At 49.8% G+C, this 20,771-nt stretch overlaps 2 protein-coding genes and 2 long non-coding RNA genes across 5 annotated transcripts in view; 1 reads left to right on the top strand and 3 right to left on the bottom strand.

Annotated features, from left to right (window-relative positions):
* BPHL (biphenyl hydrolase like) overlaps positions 1-3,063 on the top strand; it is a 32,607-nt gene extending 29,544 nt beyond the window's left edge. For both annotated transcript variants that reach the window (XM_015135441.3, XM_015135440.3), the window contains one exon: positions 2,364-3,063. In XM_015135441.3, coding sequence (XP_014990927.1) covers positions 2,364-2,451 — 88 coding nt within the window. In that variant the 3' untranslated portion in view covers positions 2,452-3,063. The remainder of the gene's footprint in view (positions 1-2,363) is intronic.
* Positions 3,064-3,505: 442 nt separating this feature from the next.
* Positions 3,506-7,399, bottom strand: TUBB2A (tubulin beta 2A class IIa). Its single transcript, XM_028847873.2, has 4 exons — positions 7,262-7,399; positions 5,885-5,993; positions 5,466-5,576; positions 3,506-4,765 (listed from the first exon to the last, which is right to left on the bottom strand). Exons 1-4 carry the CDS (start codon positions 7,316-7,318, stop codon positions 3,705-3,707), a joined length of 1,338 nt encoding a protein of 445 aa, XP_028703706.1. The 5' UTR covers positions 7,319-7,399; the 3' UTR covers positions 3,506-3,704.
* Positions 7,400-10,878: 3,479 nt separating this feature from the next.
* Positions 10,879-13,286, bottom strand: LOC114677726 (uncharacterized). Its single transcript, XR_003729180.2, has 2 exons — positions 12,134-13,286; positions 10,879-11,309 (listed from the first exon to the last, which is right to left on the bottom strand). It is a non-coding gene; the product is annotated as an uncharacterized LOC114677726 (long non-coding RNA).
* Positions 13,287-13,866: 580 nt separating this feature from the next.
* On the bottom strand, positions 13,867-19,776 carry LOC144340593 (uncharacterized). The gene is made up of 4 exons (XR_013416863.1): positions 19,492-19,776; positions 18,792-18,894; positions 15,556-15,685; positions 13,867-14,898 (listed from the first exon to the last, which is right to left on the bottom strand). It is a non-coding gene; the product is annotated as an uncharacterized LOC144340593 (long non-coding RNA).
* Between the last annotated feature and the right edge of the window lie 995 nt (positions 19,777-20,771).

Raw genomic sequence — 20,771 nt, 5'->3', positions numbered from 1 at the left:
AAAATACAAAAATCGTGGCGGGCGCCTGTAGTCCCAGCTACTCGGGAGGCTGAGGCAGGAGAATGGCGCAAACCCGGGAGGCGGAGCTTGCAGTGAGCTGAGATCCGGCCACCGCACTCCAGCCTGGGCGACAGAGCCAGACTCTGTCTCAAAAAAAAAAAAAAAAAAAAAAGAAAGTTCAGCTAAAGATGAAAAGGGCTCCAGGCGGGGCAGGAAAGGTAGCGTCACGAGGCCAGCATCTCACCTATGCCATTTTGACTTAAAAGAGCTGTATTGACAGAGGTAAAGTGACCCATACATTTATCTTGGGGTTAGTTTCTAGTTCCTCAAAATATCTGGAATCATGTCTTGTTTCTGAAGGTGCAACATGCAATGAGGAACCTGCCCGGGCAGAGGAACTCGTGTTCATCCTCTGAAGCCCCTTCATGTCCCACTCGGCCATGTGTGTAGCAGTGGGGGGTTTCGTACTCTTTTTTCTGGAGAATGTTATTGTTTGAAAAGCACTCTCCACAAAGCATGTGATTACATCCTTTTGTTACTTGGGTGAGAATCTAGGGCAGCTACAGAGCTCCTGCCTTGCCTTGACAGCTGATATTCATGATGGTCTCTTGTGGTCCTGTTCCCAAAGAGGAACACAGTAGAGTTTCCGTGCAGTGAAACCTGTGTCAGACCTAAGGGAGGCAAGGGCTGCGAAGGAGCTTGAAATGACCCTCAAAAGATATCAAGGAGAACAGTTGTCTTCATATTCTCTTCTGTCTATCTGTGCATCTGTCCATTCATCCATCCAGCATTCAGAGCAGGTCTCCCACAGTTTAATGAAGGGAACCTAATTTTTATTTCCCCAAGATCTAGAGATTAGGAAGAGTGCAGACAGTGCTGAACAGCTAAAAAGAAAGGATTCACAGCGAGGGTCTCCTTCCTTCCTTATGGGAAACCAACAAATCGTAGCCAGATGGGCTGGTCTGTCTACAGAGGAGGACTTCACGTGTGGCAGGCTGGGGATTCCCTGCCTCCCAATCCAGCTTAGTGCAGATTATTACGGGATGCAATTTAGCCTATACGTGACCTTCTGTGACCTCTCAGCATCCTTGGCAATTGGTTCTTTCCTGTTTCCTGAAAACAAAGGCCTTGAGTGTCCCTGCAAACCCTGTTCCTTGTGTAGGCAACTGGGATCCTATCTTTGGGGTAGGTGCAACTCATCCTTCTTTTCTGAATAGTGTTAAATTTGAATTTAGAATGTTCTGGTTGTTAGTAATAGCATTACTAATTTTCCAAGGCCCTTGGAAAGGTCCCAACAATATGTCTTCCTTTCAAGTTGATTCTCTTGGTACCCCATTCCCACCCACAATGTGGTGGCTGAGTTGGAAGAGGCCCAGCATCTTCCAAGGACAGCTCCCTGCCCCACAGTCCCTCCCTGGAGCCTGCTGAGGTTCTGAGCTGTCAGTCCCCAAGTATTGAAAGTCAAAAAATTCGGCAACATGGTAACGCATTCTGCCCCAATATTGTCCTTTTAATGTCTAGTTATCATTGTAGACAAAGTGGCTTGAACTTAGGCTTTCATCCTAGAACCTTTAACACTTTTACTGTTTCTATACTTTTGTAGCTAATAAGTCAAATATAGAACAAAGAGAAGGCTGCATTTATTCAGGAAACTGTAAACCTGTCCCATTTTATCACAATCCTGTTGAAAGGAAGAAGCCTTACGAGGACAGTGTGTTTGCCACAGCGCTGAGCCGTGACAGCTGCAGCAGCGGCTCCTGGAGCACAGGCCTGCTGGCGTGGGCTCACCACCCTCACAGCCATTTGTCTGGCGGCTTGTATGTAGATGGATTTGTTCAGTAATCCAAAAATGGAAGGGTGATTTGGAACGTTGAGCAGCAGGCTGAGGGCGGCTGTGCATTCTGCTTTGCACTTGCCCGCTACATTGACAGCCCAAGAAACTCACCTGCCCCAGCCCAGTGCATTCTGGACATTTCTTCTTTTTATCATCTTACCAACCTCTCTTAAAATCAACTTCATTAAAATGGATTTTTCTAGAGTAACCACCAAATCACCTCCCCAACTCTCAGTCCATTTTCTGGTCAAACCATTTGTTACGTGATTCAATTCCAAATATAATATGTGTCTGCTACTGTTAAGTCGTCGCCTTACAGTCAGCCTCAGGGGTCGTCATAAACTCCAAGTTTCACGTTTCTGTCTGTATTCTTAGAAGGCTGATGGGTTCCATTTTCTCCTCGATAGTGCTCATGGGGAAAATGTGGCAATTTTTCACTTTAGATGTTTGTGAAGTGTTGGGGAGAGTGAGGGGTTTGTTCTTACATGGTGTGCCATTGACGCAAAGCGTTTTTTCTTCCTGTTTTTAGGCTGCATTTGATGCCAGAAGGCAAACACAACCTGCATTTGCGTTTTGCAAATGAATTCAACAGGTTAGCAGAAGGCTTCCTGCAGTGAGAGTGCGCACTGGAGTCTCGGTGGCTCCTTCACGTGGGGCTTCATCGTGTTGCTGCCTGTTACCATGATGCCTTTGAAACCTTCCGCCTTGGAAACTTTCTACCCCTCCCTTCAATCTTATCCTGACCAGATGAGAACAATGACATACTGAAACCAGCCTCTAGCTTCAGACTGGGCATGGTGGGTCACCGCTATAATCTCAGCACTTTGGGAGGCTGAGGCGGGAGAATTGCCTGAGCCTAGGAGTTCAAGACCAACTTGTGCAATATAGGGAGACTCTGGCTCTACAAAAAAAAAAGTTTTTTAGAATTAGCCAGGCGAAGTGGCACACACCTGTGGTCCCAGCTGCTCCGGAAGCTGAGGCGGAGGATCACTTGAGCCAATTCAAAGCTGCAATGAGCTGTGATTGCATCACTGCACTCCAACCTGGGCAACAGAGTAAGATCTTGTCTTTAAAAAAAAAAAAAAAAAAAAAAGGAATAAAGCCTCTAACTTCAATAGCTATGAAAATTAAATCTGATTTTCTAATATGAAGTTGTGATAGGTTATACCATTGTCTTAACAGGTGAATTCCTGCCATAATTTACTTTCAAATAAATTTTACCTGGAGAATGTGTAGTGTCAATGTTGGAGATTTTAAGACGTCTTGAATTTATACTGTACCTTTTATCTGAGAGGTTCAAGCTTCACTTGTGTTTTTATTTGTGTTTATCATATTCAAAGAGAAGTAGGGAGAGTCCGTGCCTGAGGTCCTCAATTCTAAGATCATAGGACGTCCAGACCAGCAGCAGATAGAAGCAGGTTTGCTTTACCCCATATCCCTCTTTACTCCTGGTTCACTTTTGAGAGATGAATACTTTGGGCCAGTAAAGGCGAACAAAATACGTATTTTCATGGCTCTGTACTAAAAGGGCAGGAATGCTATTAATCCTACATTGCTATTAAACTTTGATCACCACAATAAAAACAGTACCAAGTTAAACCTTGAAACTTTATACTTAAGCATTTAGAGAAAGAATAAAAATTACTTGAAGGGAGAACAGAGACCACAAGGTTTTCTACACATGCTTTTTTATTAGTATAGATACCTTCACAGACAATACTGTAATTTTTAGAGGAGTTCCACATCATTACATCAACAGTGTGAATTTTTCTAACAGAGGCAAAACTGAGCACCATAGTTTACAAGTAGAAAGACCATGCTTGAGGACAATAGAAGTTCACTAAGGATGCACGATTGATTTCAGAAGTTCTTAAGCCTCGTCCTCGCCCTCCTCCTCCTCGAACTCCCCCTGTTCGTCGGCCGTGGCGTCCTGGTACTGCTGGTACTCAGACACCAGGTCGTTCATGTTGCTCTCGGCCTCGGTGAACTCCATCTCGTCCATGCCCTCGCCCGTGTACCAGTGCAGGAAGGCCTTGCGCCGGAACATGGCCGTGAACTGCTCCGAGATGCGCTTGAACAGCTCCTGGATGGCCGTGCTGTTGCCGATGAAGGTGGCCGACATCTTCAGGCCGCGGGGCGGGATGTCGCACACGGCCGTCTTCACGTTGTTGGGGATCCACTCCACGAAGTAGCTGCTGTTCTTGTTCTGCACGTTGAGCATCTGCTCGTCCACCTCCTTCATGGACATGCGGCCCCGGAAGATGGCAGCCACCGTCAGGTAGCGGCCGTGGCGCGGGTCGCAGGCGGCCATCATGTTCTTGGAGTCGAACATCTGCTGGGTGAGCTCGGGCACCGTGAGCGCGCGGTACTGCTGGCTGCCCCGGCTGGTGAGGGGCGCGAAGCCGGGCATGAAGAAGTGCAGGCGCGGGAAGGGCACCATGTTCACCGCCAGCTTGCGCAGGTCTGCGTTCAGCTGGCCCGGGAAGCGCAGGCAGGTGGTGACCCCGCTCATGGTGGCCGACACCAGGTGGTTGAGGTCCCCGTAGGTGGGGGTGGTCAGCTTCAGGGTGCGGAAGCAGATGTCGTACAGGGCCTCGTTATCAATGGAGTAGGTTTCATCTGTGTTTTCCACCAGCTGGTGGACAGAGAGGGTGGCGTTGTAGGGCTCCACCACCGTGTCTGACACCTTGGGTGAGGGCATGACGCTGAAGGTGTTCATGATGCGGTCTGGGTACTCTTCCCGGATCTTGCTGATGAGCAGGGTGCCCATCCCGGACCCGGTGCCGCCCCCCAGAGAGTGGGTCAGCTGGAAGCCCTGGAGACAGTCACAGCTCTCTGACTCCTTCCTCACCACGTCCAGGACCGAGTCGACCAGCTCGGCTCCCTCTGTGTAGTGGCCCTTGGCCCAGTTATTCCCAGCTCCGCTCTGGCCTGCCAGAGGGAAAGTGAACATTAGACACTAAAACATAAGGAATTTCAAAATCTGTCATTTTGACTATGGAGGAGAAGGTAGGACTGGTCTTAGACTGGCAGATTCTTCTCTTTTGAATACTCTTCTTTTACCTGAAGAAATATTTTTCTGTGTCAGCGACCTCAAAAACACTGGGGATCATAATAAAGTTAAGAAGTAAGTTTAGCTCATCGGAGGCTATTTACTGAGGAAGAGGATAGGGTTAGAAAACTTAATTGGTTCTGAAATACATACATTTTTAACAGGCATTCTTTTTATACTCAAGTACAATTAAACAGGCAAAGTGAAGGCAGTGTGACCGGGAGAGAAGGTGGCCTCAGCATCTGTCTACCTCCGGTCATAACCTGTGCTTTTGGCCCCTGACTCTTTGAAGTCCTTTGAAGTTTCCTATAGCCTATGAAGCCTGGCTTGAAGCTTTTCCTTGCTCTTTCTTCCTTCCAGTCTGAGGCTGCTCTGCAATGGAAGGGCTGCGGCAGCCCTCTGCAGGCTGGCGTTGATCTGTGAGCCATGACCGCCCATGGACTGCATGGAGCTAGGCCAGGACTCAGGGCTGCTGTGGACACAGTGTCACCTCAGCAGTGAACACTACGAACTGTGCTTTGCAGGGCTGTTAGGAAGAAGGTGTCATTTGGCCAGTTCCCAGTGATCATGACTACATACCAAACACGAAGTTGTCTGGCCTGAAGATCTGGCCGAAGGGTCCAGACCTGACGGAGTCCATGGTGCCAGGCTCCAGATCCACCAGGATGGCCCGAGGTACGTATTTATTACCTGCAGGAAACGAGAACTGACTCAAACCTGTGCTTAGGGATGGACTCACAGCAGCATTCAATTCCAGCATCTGAGACAAAAGGAGAACAGGAGATTTTCTGCTTTTAAGAAAAAGGAGGTCCTGAGCGTGCTTAACTCTGGCAAACAGGCAGGACTCTTAGGAAACCATAAAGCGTGTTTTTCCAGCAGTTGGCATTTGAAATGAATATGCAAGAAGCATGCCTTTGTCACGTGCATGTTCCTAGGACATTTCATCTCCCACATCATGGAAAACAAGGATTCCTGGGCACACACATCCTGCTACTCACCAGCAGCCTCATTGTAGTACACGTTGATTCTCTCCAGCTGCAAGTCACTGTCTCCATGGTAACTGCCTGTGGGGTCGATCCCATGCTCATCACTGATGACCTCCCAAAACTGAAATGAAACAAGAACCACACCATGGCTCTGCATCCTGAATGTCACTAAGGATGGCCTTGTCTTCCTCCCATGTCCTTGGAACAGGGGCTTTTGTGGTCAGACAGTAAGTGCTAGACAGAGAGCAAAGAGCTGCACCCCCTATTTCCTGCAGCAGCCGCTGCTGAGGGGCTTGAAAATCTGCAGAGCATCGGCCATATTATGGCGATAGACTGAAAGGCTGGGAGGGGCCCTGGAGGAGGAGGGGGCACAGCAGATGCCCTTCTAGGGAGAGTGTGGGGAGGGTAGAGAAATCGAGAAGGGGTACAAGGAGGCTCTGTCACCCCAGGCAGGGCTGAATGCCACTGCATCCGGGATGATTGATGGGTCGTGGCAGGACCAAGGACAGGGGGACCCACCCTGTGTCTGCCTCCAGGGATCAAGCTCTCTTGGCACAGATCCCAGGCACCCCTGCAACAGTGCAGGTTTAATGCTAGCACTGACCACCGGACGGACTGGGCGAAGGGCATCAGGAGCCTGGGAGGGCACCTGGGCGGCAGTGGAAGGAGCTGGCCATGGTGAGGGCGCTGGCTCCATTGTGAATTTGCGGCAGGGAGGGGGCGGGGAGGCTGGGTGGGCAACATGGCGGTTCTCAAAGAGACCACGTCCTTGTACTGGCTCCCGCCCCCACTCATGCACCAGGCCCTCTGCTGCCTCCCACACAGCGGTCAGTAATTGCAGCCCCCGCCCAGCGCAGTCACCTGCCGCCTCGGGGACTGGCAGCAAAACTATCGCGTTGTATGTGATCATGTCAAGACAGTGCCCGAGCAAGGAAATTTAACACTCTCGCCTGTACGACCCAAAGGGAAGCCTCAGTTACATCTGTCAGTCCAGTGACACTGCATGTTTTCATTCAAACCGTAGAGATAAATACACAAATTAAATTCATATGAAGCTAGCGCAATAAATGTGACCATAGCCCCGACCCAAGCTTCTGAGACAAATACACCCAGCGGAATGCCAACCGCGTCCCTCAGAAGGGCTGTGTCCCAGGGAAATCGAAAGGGCCCGGATTAAACGCACGCACAGCTGCGGCGCTGCGGGCATCCTGACGGGTCATGCAGCCTCCCGGGCCCCGCCCGGCGGCCTCGCCGCGGAATGTGCCACCCAGCCAGCCCGGGGTCGCCGCGGCCTCCCGCCCCCGCCCCGGCCCCAGCCCCAGCCCCAGCCCCAGCCCCAGCCCGCACCCTCGGTCCCCACTCCAGGTCCCTCCGCGGCAGCGCACCCACCTTGGCGCCGATCTGGTTGCCGCACTGGCCCGCCTGGATGTGCACGATCTCGCGCATGGTGCCGGCTGCTGAGCGGGTGGCGCTGGCCCTCGGAGCGGTGCGCGGCGTGGACAGGCGGGCTTAGCTGCGCAGAGACCTGCCGCCGCCCCCCAGCTCCGGCTTTTATACCCGGGGACCCGCCCTGCCCGGTGACGTCATGACGGGCGGGGCTGCGGCCGCGGGGGTGGTGCGGCTGGGACTGCGGCACCGCGAGGGGGAGCCGGGGCGCGGTGCGAGGTGTGGGGGCGCTCGGCCCGTTGCGGCTGCCGCTGGGTCTGGGGTGGGCCGCCGGCCCCGCTGTCCCGCGGTCAGCGCGGTGCCCGGACCTCGGACCCCGCCGCAGCCCCCTGCCGGATCCACGGGCGCGGGCGACCCCTGGGGCTGGGTTCTTCGCTTACGCCGCAGTCCCCACCCCGCCCCGCCCACTCTGGACCCTCAAGGAGGGCTGGAGACCGGGGCCCCGGAACCAGGGGGAGGGGCTGCCTCGGAACAGGGTCCTCGCCTCCTAGGGGCGGGGAGAGGTGTCGAGTACCCTTTGGAGTGGGGAACTGGAAATTGAAGACCCATTTGCAGTGGGCTCTCCAGCGGGTAGCAAAGGTTTCCCGCATCCTGGGCAGGGGCCAGGACGCCGTTGGGGGGCGGTGGGCAGCGTGGAGAGGAGTGTGGAGCCCCGGGGAGCCGACGGGCAGCTGCCTGAAAGGAATGCCAGGATGGCAGGGTGGGCGCCCTTTCGCCCCTACAGGGAAGGAAGATGGTTTGGTCTGGGGTGGGAGTTAGGGGGTCTAGAAAAGGGCTGGATTTGTCACATGTCTGCTTTGGGCTCCTGCGTCCTTGTAAAGGCCTTTTAAATGTGGAAAATTCTGCGGGTGTGTGTGTGTGTGTGTGTGTGTGTGTCAGAGAGGAAAGACAGGAGGAATATATCTGCCACGTTGATGTGTCAGCTGATGGCCCTGCCCCTTACACTCCTTAGGTCACCTGATCCTCAGGGAAGCTTTCGGAGCTAGGCTGTCCAGTTCCGTAGACCCTAGGCATGGTGGCTGCCGAACATTGAAACGTAGGTAGTCTGAACTGAGATGTGCTGTTAAGTGTGAAGTATACACTGGATTTTATGGGCTCAGTAAGTTAAAATAATGTGAAATATTTCATTATTGATTCTTAAATATTGATGATCTATCAAAATAATAGTGTTTTGGATACATTGTGTTAAATGACTTGTTTTGAGATTAGAAAATATAAAATTACATACTTGGTTTCCATTTGCTGCTCACTTATGCATATTTTTGTTGACTACCACTGGCTTGGGGTAAGCATTATTACTACCCCAATTTCATAGCTCGGAAAGCGAGGCTGAAAGACCTGACCAGTCACAAAGCTAGTAAAGGAAGGAATCTAAAGTCTTTGTATAAAGAGAAAGCCCAGGTGAGTTTTAAAGGCTTGGGTGGGCTGTGGTAAGGACCAGTCTTAATTATTCACAAAGATGGCCCTGCACAGTGGACTAGGTAACAGGGGCCTGGAGACTGCCTTTGGTTCCCAGCACATTCCGACTATATAATGATGATAATTACAGATGCCCTGGAGCTGGCTTTGTGGTAGGAAATGAGAAGCCATATATGAAAGCACACTGAGTTTATGGAGCAAAAATGCCTTGGTAAAACCCAAGGTGATGCCGTCATTCTTAATGTGCACCCTACTTGCCACCTCAATAGCTGGTCTGTATCGGAGGTGGAAAATAAAGCCAGATGTCTATGAGTAGCCTCTTAGGCCAAGTCAGGTCTTAATCACCCCAGCTTTAGGAAGTGCCCAGCATCCTCTCAGCATGTAGGTAGGCAGGTGCCTAGTGCCTCTTCACAGGGTGGGGACAGATTTCCTAGAACTTCTCCTCCTGTCTCCCCTCTCCCTGCTGCTGGGCCCCCAGTGGACAGCCTGTCCCTCGGATGCCGCTCCCAGGTACCCAGAGCTTGGACTCCACCTTCTCCCCACCTCCACCCCACCTCCCACATCTTGGCTCTTCACCACCAGCCGGAGCCTTCCAGAACCTCTCCAGAGAATGGCTTTTCTTGGGGTACCTTCACTCATTACACAGTTCTGAAAAGGTTTTTCCGGAGATAATTGCTTCTTGGCCTTTGTGTTTTAATTCAACGTGAAATCTGAGGCCAAATAGGAGCAGAGGATGAGACCTGAAAGGGACAGCACTGGGGACACGGGGACCCCTACCAGCTGGGCGTTTCCCGGCCTGTGGAGCATGTGACCACTCTGCTGTTCCTAGCTCAGTCCTCCAGCAAGTCACTGCACCTCTCTGAGCTTCTCTCACCATATCTGAAGAATGGAAATGGATTTTTCTTACATTGGGAAGCTGAGAGGCACTGTCTGTGAACTGGACATCAGTGAGCGCACAGAAAATAAATCCATGGCAGGGCTCACGGGCGCAGGCCAGGCACCTGACTGTCTGCTCTGGATGGCTGGCAGTGAATGTTCTGCCCAAGTCAGCCTTCTCCTGCCTGGCAGCTCACGCCCAGACTACTTCTCTCTGGCGCCCTCCTCCCTCGGCGCCGCCCGTGATGTGTGTTAGTGTATAATCAGACAAACTCACACGCGGAGTTTTAAATAATGCCTGCCCTGCCTACGGTGACTCATCTGAGGCTGTGAGTTCCTGTTCTCCCCTCCCTCGCGGCAAGTGTAGATATCCTCAACCCCACCTTGCTGTCACTAAGCAACTCCACCTTGTACAGCACCAATGCAGATAACAGACGAAATGGAGCCTGCTAATTCTCCCCTTCCCTAGAATAGGCTTTTGAGGAGCACTCGCTCCCCTTTCATCCATTTTTCGGTGTCTAAAGAGGAGCAGCTCCACTGGCTGTTGGGTGGGCGGGGGATGGGGAAGGGGAAGGGAACCAACCTCCTCCAGCCTCAAGGCACTTCCTGCTTTAGACAGGATGCCACGCAGTGTCTGAGCCACCCCTACCCTGAAGGCATCATTGGCAGGAGGGGAAAGGAAGGGCAGGTGTAATGACAAAATTCAGACTAGAGAATGTGTTCCTGGTAGGAGGCTGAGCCACATCTGTCTTTTACAGAAGGACATAATCTCTTACCCTTCTGCCTGCCCTTCCTGCCTCCTGCTTCAGAGGGCCCAACAAGAAGGGTCCTGGCAAGAATGTTCTAGTGAAAAGTACCCTGTGAATATGTGGTGCTATGATGGTATCATTACTGTTCATTGATGCCATCTCTAAGGGTGACAATTATGATCTAGTTGAAACAGATTTAGTTGGTCCAAGTAAAAGAGTCCTGGAATTTCGAAAACACCAGTTTCTTCAGCAGAATGACGAAAACCCAAGGACCATCCGAGCAACACAATTGTCTAAATTCGTATGGAACAGTCTTGCATCCTGTTTGTGTCCTCAGAGGAGGCCCAGGGAACTAGCTGCACTCTCCGCTCCAACTTCTTTCCCATGAAACTCATCCACTGTAGCCCCTGTCTGCTATTTTTTAAATAAAAGCATCTCTTTATGAAGATGGAAGAATTTTGTTCAAAGCATGTAAGGGGATGTAACCTTTTCAAAAGGTTACCTAAAATAAAAGTCTGAACTCCAATTAAATTTAATTTTAAAATATCAACCCCACCAAAGTTTACAATTTTTTTTTTCAGATGACTATAATAATACAGAGTAAATATACAGAAGTTTTTTCAGCCACTTTCTGGGATGGGCTATGTCCCAGAATGTGACATTCATATTACAAGTGTCAATCTGGGGCCTTTCAAAACTGAAAGATGTCTTTTTTTTTTTTTTTTTCTTTTGAAATGGAGTCTCTGTCGCCCAGGCTGGAGTGCAGTGGCATGATCTCGGCTCATTGCAACCTCTGCCCCCCAGGCTCAAGCGATCCTCCGGAGTATGGGATTACAGGCACGCACGACCATGACCGGTTAATTTTTGTATTTTCAGTAGAGACGGTTTCGTCATGTTGGCCAGGCTGGTCTCAAAGATGTCATTCTTGATGTCAAATTCTCATTAAGCTATACCCGAAAAATTTTTTAAAAAAATACAATGTACACAGCAATTATATATACATATATCTTATATACATATTGTCTGATTATAAAATTAGAAACACTTAGAAAGTACTAAAGAGTACAAGTGTATCTTTCCACTGTTCTCGAGATTTTTTTTAATGCTTGATGTATTATATTCCTTTTTGTTTGTCCTATTCATGGGCTGTTTAGATGTTTTTGTTCCTTTATAACTTTTTTTTTTGCCTTCAACATTAAGAATGAAGAAAATACTATATCTTCTTATGCTATGACTTAGACATAATCTCACAAATTCTCAAAAACATGTAACCTACTCCCAACTATCATCGTCCCCATAATCTGAGGTGTCCAGACCATACTGAATTATCTGAGCAAACTCATCTCTGCTTCCCGTGACTAAGGCCGTTTAGAGGACTGGAATAAATGTCCCTACCTCAGTGCCCTCCTGCCGTGTTCCCTGACTGCTGAGGAGCACAGGGCCTAGAGTCGATGGACTGGCTGCGAATCCTCACTCTGTCACTTCTTAGCTTCGTGACCTCAGCAAGTTACTTAACCTCGCTCTGCCTTAGTTGCCTCATCCGTAAAGTGATAGTAATAATAGTACCCGCTTCCTGGGGTTGTGATAAAGCCTGAATGAATATGTGAAAGCACTTACAATACCACCTGCCCCAGTGTTATATAAATATTAGCTATTATACTGGTTAATCCCGTCCTCTCCCCGCTCCTTCCCTCCCTTTTTTCCTCCCTCCTTCCCCTCCATCCCTGGAGCTCTTCTTCATGAATCAGGACTCAATTCCAGAGCCACTTACGAGGCTCCCTTGCGGCGAGACTGCGGTCTCCTCGGGCCGCACGCTCTTCTGTACCCAGCTCCGCACTACGCTCCTCGCCCCTAATCCCGAGGCTGGCGCTGCAGAGTGAGCGGGCGCAGGATCTCTAAGCGCGAGCCGAGGCGCCATCGGAACGCTCTTGCCCCCACCCAGACCCCGAAAGTCTGCAGGTCCAGGGTCCCTCTGCCCCACCTCTGCACCTTCCAGGGCAGAAGGCGCTGGGCGGCGCTGGGAGGCGCGAGGCACCCGGGAGAGCCGGCTCCGTGGCTTCCTACTGCCTGACTCCCTGACCACCTAGTTCTGGACCCAGGCTTCTTCACCCTTCGCCGGGGCTGGGCTGCCAGGGACTCGGGGTGGGGCCACCACGCTGCCTTCTTCCTTCAGGAGCGCCGGGTCGCGCGACCCGCTCCATTTCACGCTCTAGGCAAACGGCGGTTCGGGAAAGGCTGAGCTTGGCCCCCTCCCCGCAGTGAGAGCGCGGCACGGCGGGGCGGGGCGGGGCGGGGCCTCGTGCGGGCGGGAGAGGCCCTGGGGTGCGGGGCCTGCGGCGCAGAGGGAGGGCGGGGCTGCGCCCCCTGGAGGCCCTGCCAGTCCCGCCTCGTCGCGCCCTAAGACCCGGGTTCCGCCGGGAGGCCGCCGCCGCCCCACCCTGCCCGTCGCCGGGGCGGCCTGAGCTTCTGTGTCAAGATCGGACGGCCTTTGCAGCGGGAGCAACAACCATTCCCACAAATTCATGAAATACCAGGCGGGAAATGCGCTCAAAATAGGACGTGCCTTTTTTTTTTTTTTTTGGAGCTATAAGAGAATATCAAAGTACTTTTTTTTTTTTTGAGAGGTGCAGTCTTGGTCTGTCACCCAGGCTGGAGTGCAATGGCGCGATTTGGGTTCACTGCAACCTCCGCCTTCGCCTAACAGCCCTGTAGTACAAAAATAACAATAGGGAACATTTTAATGGGGGGTGGGCTAATTTTGTTAAATTTACTTTTTGATGCCACCACATTTTGTTGCTAGTGTTAATGAAATGCCACCGATGGCTGGCTGCCAATGTATATATTCTGTGTCTCTTCTTAATTAGGAAGAACATTTGTTCCTTCCATTACCTCAAGTTTGCCCGGCATGGTCAGTTTTACCATTAGTCACCACAAGCACAGTGCTAATTAGTTTTCCAGACCTAAGAAAACGTTTGAGATCAGAATTGGGGTGTGGGGGGTATAAGGGTACTGATGACTCCAAAATAAGAAAGGAAAATTGCAATAGTAAAATGAATGTTTATTTTTTATTTTATTTTATTTTTTTTTTTGAGACGGAGTCTCGCTCTGTCGCCCAGGCTGGAGTGCAGTGGCCGGATCTCAGCTCACTGCAAGCTCCGCCTCCTGGGTTCACACCATTCTCTCGCCTCAGCCTCCCGAGTAGCTGGGACCACAGGCGCCCGCCACCTCGCCCGGCTAATTTTTTGTATTTTTTAGTAGAGACGGGGTTTCACGGTGTTAGCCAGCATGGTCTCGATCTCCTGACCTCGTGATCCGCCCATCTCGGCCTCCCAAAGTGCTGGGATTACAGGCTTGAGCCACCGCGCCCGGCCATGAATGTTAATTTAAATGTCTATAGAATATATCATGTCAATTAGTCAAAGACAACTCAACTTTTATATTGTAATGTATAAATTATAATTAATGTAAAAAGCTAAAATAGAAAATGAAACATGTTTAATATGATTTGAGACTGTTCCTCCAAAAGAGTGCCAGTGACCTCCAGAGCTCCAGCTGGCTCCATTCATCACCCACTTTTAGTATCATTTTCTGGTTATGAAGAAATGGGCAGAATTATTTTTTTGAGACCGAGTCTTGCTGTGACCCCGGGGCTGGAGTACAATAGCTCCATCTCAGCTCATTGCAACCTGCGCCTCCCCGGTTCAAGCGATTCTCCTGCCCTAGCCTCCCAAATAGCTGGGCCTATAGGCGTGTGCCACCATGCCTGGCTAACTTTTGTATTTTTAGTAGAGACAGGGTTTTACCATGTTGGCCAGGCTGATCTCAAACTCCTGACCTCAAGTGATCCGCCGGCCTCGGCCTCCCAAAGTGCTGGACTTACAGGTGTGAGCCACTGGGCCCGCCCAGAATTTTTTTAATAACTGAAAGAAAGAAGAAGATTAAGGAAGATGCAGACAAATATGCAGGAGAAACACCCTCTGAGGGCAATTTAACAGAGCAGCAAATGTGGAAAGGGGAAGGGGAGGTGCTCCTTTTATGCCCAGTTTCCTTGGGAGGAAATCGGGTAGGTGGTCAGGGGTTGCGGGCAGTCATTCCCCTTACTGACCCTCAGGGGCCTCAAGGCCAAGAGCAACTTGGTTGCTGTACATGGGTTAGGGAAGAGGGGAGAGTTAGGGTGCATGATAGGATAGAGAGGCAATGTACAACTGGATATTTCTATGTACTTGGTCTTTCAAAATTCAAAATTTGCTAACTCATGAATACTTGCATACTGACATAATTTACAGATGCCGTTTAAGGTTGGATAGTTTTGTAATTAATGAGGCATTGTGGATCTCATTGAGAGGCCAATACTGACTCTATGAGTGAAAAACCACCAATTGTTTTTTCTCTGTTCTCACGGCACAACACCCAACACAGAAGATTTCTGTGACCCAACGTGTAGGGGGGTTTCCCCATACACCAAGCAGGAAATCGATTCTGCAGCAGACACCAGCTGGCTGTCCTCGACTTCCGTTCCGTTCTGACACCGTCTACCTGCAGATAGTGTCAGATCCCACAGGGTGAGGCTCAGTCCCCCAGGCTCTCCCCACCACCTTCAGATGCCAACTGCAAGTGCCAGGCTGTGCCTCTGACCAACTGGCTATAAATCCGGGATTCCAGGGTCTCCTCTTTGGGTTCAATTAATTTGCCAGAGCAGCTCACAGAACTCAGGGAAATACTCACCTACATTTCTTGGTTTATTACAAAGGATATTACAAAGGTTACAGGTGAAGAGGTGCCTAGAGTGAGGTATGGGCAAGGGATCCATGCCCTCCCAGGACATGCCCCACCCCCAGTAGCCTCTATATCTTCAGTTACCTAAAGGTCTCCAAACCCAGTCCTTTTGGGTTAGTTTTTTATGGAGGCTTCATTATGTAGGCCTGATTGACTAAATCATTAGCCACTGGTGATCAGCTTAAGCTTCAGGCCCTCTCCTCTCCAGGGAAGGTGGGGGATAGGGCTGAAAGTCCCAACCCTCTGATCATGCCATGGTCTTTCCAGTGACCAGCCCCGTCCTGAAGCTATCTAGGGACTGCCAGCCACCAGCTGACTCATTAGCATAAAAAGATATCACTTTGGAGACTTTAAGGATTTTAGGAGTTGTATGCCAGAAAACGAGTTTGAACATATACTTCACAATATCACACTGACCTTCGAGAAATGAAGCTGAAAACAGCATAGGCTGAGGCCATCCATGGTGGGGAACGCCCAGGCTGAGGATGAGACGAGGGAGTGAGGACAGAGGCTGAGCGGCTCCGGAGCTGAGTCAACAAATGAGCTGCTAAAAATGACCAGAGATTAATGCAAGAATCAGAATCTGTGACACAATCTCAGATCTGGCTGAAAGGCCTTGATGGGGAAGCAGGACAAAGAGACTAGGATGTATATGTCAGAGGTGGGTTACAAGGAGACCTCTGCCCTGCAGGGCTGACTCAGAGAAACCTAGGTTGCTGGTACTCTGAGCCCAGCCTGAGACAGAGATTTCCATTGTAGCTACCTGCAGTTGTAAATTTAGCTTACTGATCCAGACTAGTCCTCAGTGACATTGTTAAGTAAGGGTGGTTACATCTCCTTTTTGTTCTGTGAAAGGAAGATAAAAATCTCAGGGCCCCAAACTTGTTAAGTCAAAGGGAAAAGCTTGGGAACTGAGTCGTGCAAAGACTGCCTTCCTTCTGTTCCTAAGTAGATAGCTACAAAGATAGAAGGCCACAAACCTCCCTAGGGGACCTTCCACGTGATTTGCCCACGAAGAAATTCCATGTAGGTCCCTAGATCTTTAGCCTAAAACAGTTCTGTTGAATTTCACCCTGACAACGTGAATTCACAGCTCATCTTCATAGGTAAAGGACAAAGACAGGACTAGATCCTCCCTCCACTCACTAGAGACAAATGCATGTTTGGCTGCTTCCTGTACCCTGTGATTACTGTATCTAATGTAAAACTGCAGATTCACTGAGACAAATGCATAATTGACTGGCCTTCTACCTCCTCCTTTCAGACGTAAAATGTGCATTCAGTGAAATGCTCTCCTTTTATCTACCCGACCATTTTTTCTTTCCTCTTTCCCCCACTGCCACTCTTTCTCCTTTCAATATTGACGTCTCCAGACCCTTTTTGGAAAAAGCACAGATCACAGAGGTTCCCGTGGTTTTGTGTTCTTTATCCCCCCCACCAAGTGTGTCTTCAACCTTGGCAAAATAAACCTCTAAAATGACTGAGACTCACCTTGGTCATTTTCTTTGATTTAGAGTTCTTTTGTACCTCTCACTTTCCTACCACCATACTGGGCAAACAGGCTCCACCCCCTTAAATTCTGTACTCTAAGGACACACTTTTTTTTTTTTTTTTTTTTTTAAGACAGAGTTTCACTCTTGTTGCCCAGGCTAGAGGGCAATGGCTCGATCTCAACTCACTGCAACCTCCACCTCCTGGGTTCAAGCGATTCTCCTGCCTTAGCCTCCTGAGTAGCTGGGATTACAGGCATGCACCACCATACCCGGCTAATTTTGTATTTTTAGTAGAGACGGGGTTTCACCATATTGGCCAGGCTGGTCTTGAACTCCTGACCTCTGATGATCCACCCACCTTGGCCTCCCAAAGTGGTGGGATTACAGGCATGAGCCACTGCCGTCGGCCTATAATTTTTTTTTTTAAGAGACAGTGCCCTGCTCTGTTATCCAGGAAGGAGCGTGGTGGCATGATCATGGATTACTGCAAATTTGAACTCCTGGGCTCAAGTGATCCTCCTGCCTCAGCCTCCCAAGTACCTGGGATTATAGATGCAAGCCACCACAACGGGCCAATACTTTCATTTTTAGGTTTTTTTTTGTTTTGTTTTGTTTTGTTTTGTTTTGTTTTTGAGATGGAGTCTCGCTCTGTCGCCCAGGTTGGAGTGCAGTGGCCGGATCTCAGCTCACTGCAAGCTCCACCTCCCAGGTTTACGCCGTTCTTCTGCCTCAGCCTCCTGAGTAGCTGGGACTACAGGCTCCCGCCACCTCGCCCGGCTAGTTTTTTGTATTTTTTTTTTTTTAGTAGAGACGGGGTTTCACCGTGTTAGCCAGGATGGTCTCGATCTCCTGACCTCGTGATCCGCCCGTCTCGGCCTCCCAATGTGCTGGGGTTACAGGCTTGAGCCACCGCGCCCGGCCTCATTTTTAGTTTTTGTAGAGAGGAGATCTCACTGAAAGGTTCTCCCCGAGGCCTGAAAACTTAAAGGAATGAATAACTCCTCCCTTCCCAGGCCCAGTCCCAAGGTGCCAGGCCCGTTGTGCCAGAGTGTGTGTCAGCAAGATAGTAGAAGCAGGACGAGAGCTGGCTGGAAGATACGTATCCCCTGAAGACCGAGAGAGGCTATCCGGGTACCACGGAGCAGTTACATCAGACTGACGCAATTCTTGTTTACAAGAGACTATAAAACCCCTGCCCTGTCCTCATTTGGTGCTGAGGACATTTTAGGCCTCAGCCTGCCTGCACCCAGGCACTCATTAAAACAGTGTGTGGCTCCAAACCGCCTCGTGTTCTCTGTTGGTGCACTCTCGGGGTTCGAACCAATACAAGAACATTTTACTCACTACGTTGCCAGGCCAGTCTCAAACTCTTGAGCTCAAGTAATCCTCCTGCCTCAGTCTCCCAAAGTGCTGGGATTACAGGTGTGAGCCGCTGCACCTGGCCCCAAGGAAATACTTGAATACCAATCAATGAAGCCCTTTTTCTGACGAAAAGCTCTTTCAAGAATGTTTACATGGAGCCACAGACTTTTCCTGGTTGTAAAGAACCTAAAGATTGTAGATTTAAAAATTAAAAGATATTCCGGCCGGGTGCGGTAACTCACACCTGTAATCCCAGCACTTTGGAAGGCCGAGGTGGTGGATCATGAGGTCAGGAGATCAAGACCATCCTGGCTAACACATTGAAACGCTGTCTCCACTAAAAATACAAAAAATTAGCCTGGCGCGGTGGCAGGTGCCTGTAGTCCCAGCTAGTCGGGAGGCTGAGTCAGGAGAATGGTGTGAACCTGGGAGGCGGAGCTTGCAGTGAGCCGAGTTCACACCACTTCTCTCCAGCCTGACAGAGGGAGACTCAGTCTCGAAAAAAAAAAAAAAAATTAAAAGATATTCCAAAATTATCATGGTTTATCTTTGCAGAATCCCTGACAGGAAGTTATATAGCCTATCCTTGAACACCTCCCTTGACAAGGTGCTCTTACAGAGCTAGTTATTGCACACACATGTGACGAGTAATTTACATGTGCATTTCATTTAATCCTCATAATACCCTTCTGAAGTGGCCACCATGATCACCGTTTTTGGGACAAAGAAGTTATGGCTCAGAGACATTAAAATCCTTGCCCAAGGCCATATAACTAGGAAGTAAAAAACATAACTTACTTTAGGAACACAGCTTCATCTTGTTCCAGAGGCTGTGCTGTTTCCACTCTGGGGCAGGCAGGACTCTAAGGTGGCCCAAGATTCACCGGGCTCATGGTATATACTGTTGGTAAAATGAGTCAAACTCTGTAAAATATTCGAAGAGGTTTATTCTGAGCCAAACATGAGTGACTAATGGCCCATGAGACCATCCTCAGGAGGTCTTGAGAACATGTACCCAAGGTGGTCAGGGTCCAGTTTGCTTTTATACATTTTAGGGACACACAAGGCATCAATCAATACATATAACATATACATTGGTTTGGTCTGGAAGGGCAGGACAACTGGAGGGAGGGGGGCTTCCAAGTCATAGATAGATTCAAAGGTTTTCTGACAACTGGTTGAAAGAGTTATCAATAGAAAGGAATGCCTGGGTTATGATAAGGGGTTGTGGAGACCAAGGTTTTATCATGCAGATGAAGCCTTCAGGTAGCTGGCCTCAGAGAGAATAGATTGTAAATATTTCTCATCAGACTTGAGAGTCTGTTCTATTAGCAATTCCAAAAGGGAGGAGGGAATGTAGAGACATGTCCAGCTCCCACTTCCCATCATTGCCTGAATTAGTTTTTCAGGTTAACTTTGAAAGACCTCAGCTGAGAGGAGGGTTCCATTCAGATGGCTGGGGGGCCTTAGAATTTTATTTTTGTTTTACAACACTCACCTTTTTCCGGTTGTTCAATCAAGCATAAATCTAGGTACTGCTGTGACAGAATTTTCCAGATGCAGTTAAGTTTCCAAGACCTTCAGATAGAGAGATGATCTCATTGGCCTCCCCTAATTACTTGAGCCCTTCTGAAGAAGAGGATTTCTCCACACTTTGACAGAAAGGATATTCGAGTTTGGAAGCAGTAGAGACCCTTTCCTGATGACCTTGACGGATCAGCTAGCCTGCTACGGAGAGGGCCGCGTGGCAGGGAACAGAAGGCAGCCCTTAGGAGCAGGAAGCAGCCTCTGGTCAAAGGCCAGCAAGAAAACAGGAACCTCGGCCTATGACCCTGACGACCTGGACCCTGCTGAGCATGTGAACAAGCATGGGAGAGGCCCCTGAGCTCCTGATGAGTGCAGCCCTCCCAGCCCTGCTGCACTCCCGACCAGACCAAGACCAATGGAAACTGTGAGGTGGTGTGTTAAGCTGCTGACTTTGTGGTAACCTGTTACAATAGCAAACTAGTACACGATTTCTTCTTTGATGAGTGATGTAAGTCAGGTGCCCCAAAGCACACCCTGAGGCTAGGATCTGAGTGGAAGTTGATGAGGGCAGTGTCTGTCCTGGGAAACGCTGGAAGTGCTGTAGGGAACAGAGCCAAGAAGGAGAAGGAAGCCAAGGGGCTGCCTCAGGACAGGTTACTGCTGCAGGTGGCAAGGGTTCAACCCAGGGGCATCTGTCAGAGACAAGGCAGAACTGCACTCTGCGTTGCCCCACCTGAGGGGACGGGAACTCGCTATTTAGCCTCCAGTCTGTCAGTAAATGGGGCCTCTTTCCAAAGGGGTTTACCTTGCTGCACAAATGAGCCCTGGGGCAGGTCACAGTTTTTTTCAGTAAGAAGCCATCGGCAGGTCTGAGAAAAACCATGGCCAAAGGCACAGAGTGGGTCCAACAGTGTCTGCTACAAAGAAGGTTGATGGGAAAGTCCTTGTATCTACTGACAGTGGCCTTCAGCGATTGGTCCTGCTGTGTCCCCTTAGCTGACACGTCTGTCTTCTGCACTGCCATTCAGATTCCTGTCATTTTCATGCTGCAGCAGTGCTCTCCTCACTAGCTAAGCATTTCCAGTCCCTCTCTGGACCCACCATGAAGCAGGATTTTAAATACTTTGTAATCTAGAGAGGCACTGGATTCAGAACTGAATGCAAAGGCCAAAGATGCTCTCACTCATTTAGTTGTTCTTGTTTGAAGGCTGGGAAGATGCAGGTCTGATTATGTCACCACTGGAGAGCCTC

This window comes from Macaca mulatta, chromosome 4 (genome assembly GCF_049350105.2).
Source record: "Macaca mulatta isolate MMU2019108-1 chromosome 4, T2T-MMU8v2.0, whole genome shotgun sequence".
Lineage (NCBI taxonomy): Eukaryota > Metazoa > Chordata > Mammalia > Primates > Cercopithecidae > Macaca > Macaca mulatta.
The sequence above is the reverse complement of the archived record's forward strand: the minus strand, read 5'-3'. Positions and strand labels throughout refer to the sequence as shown.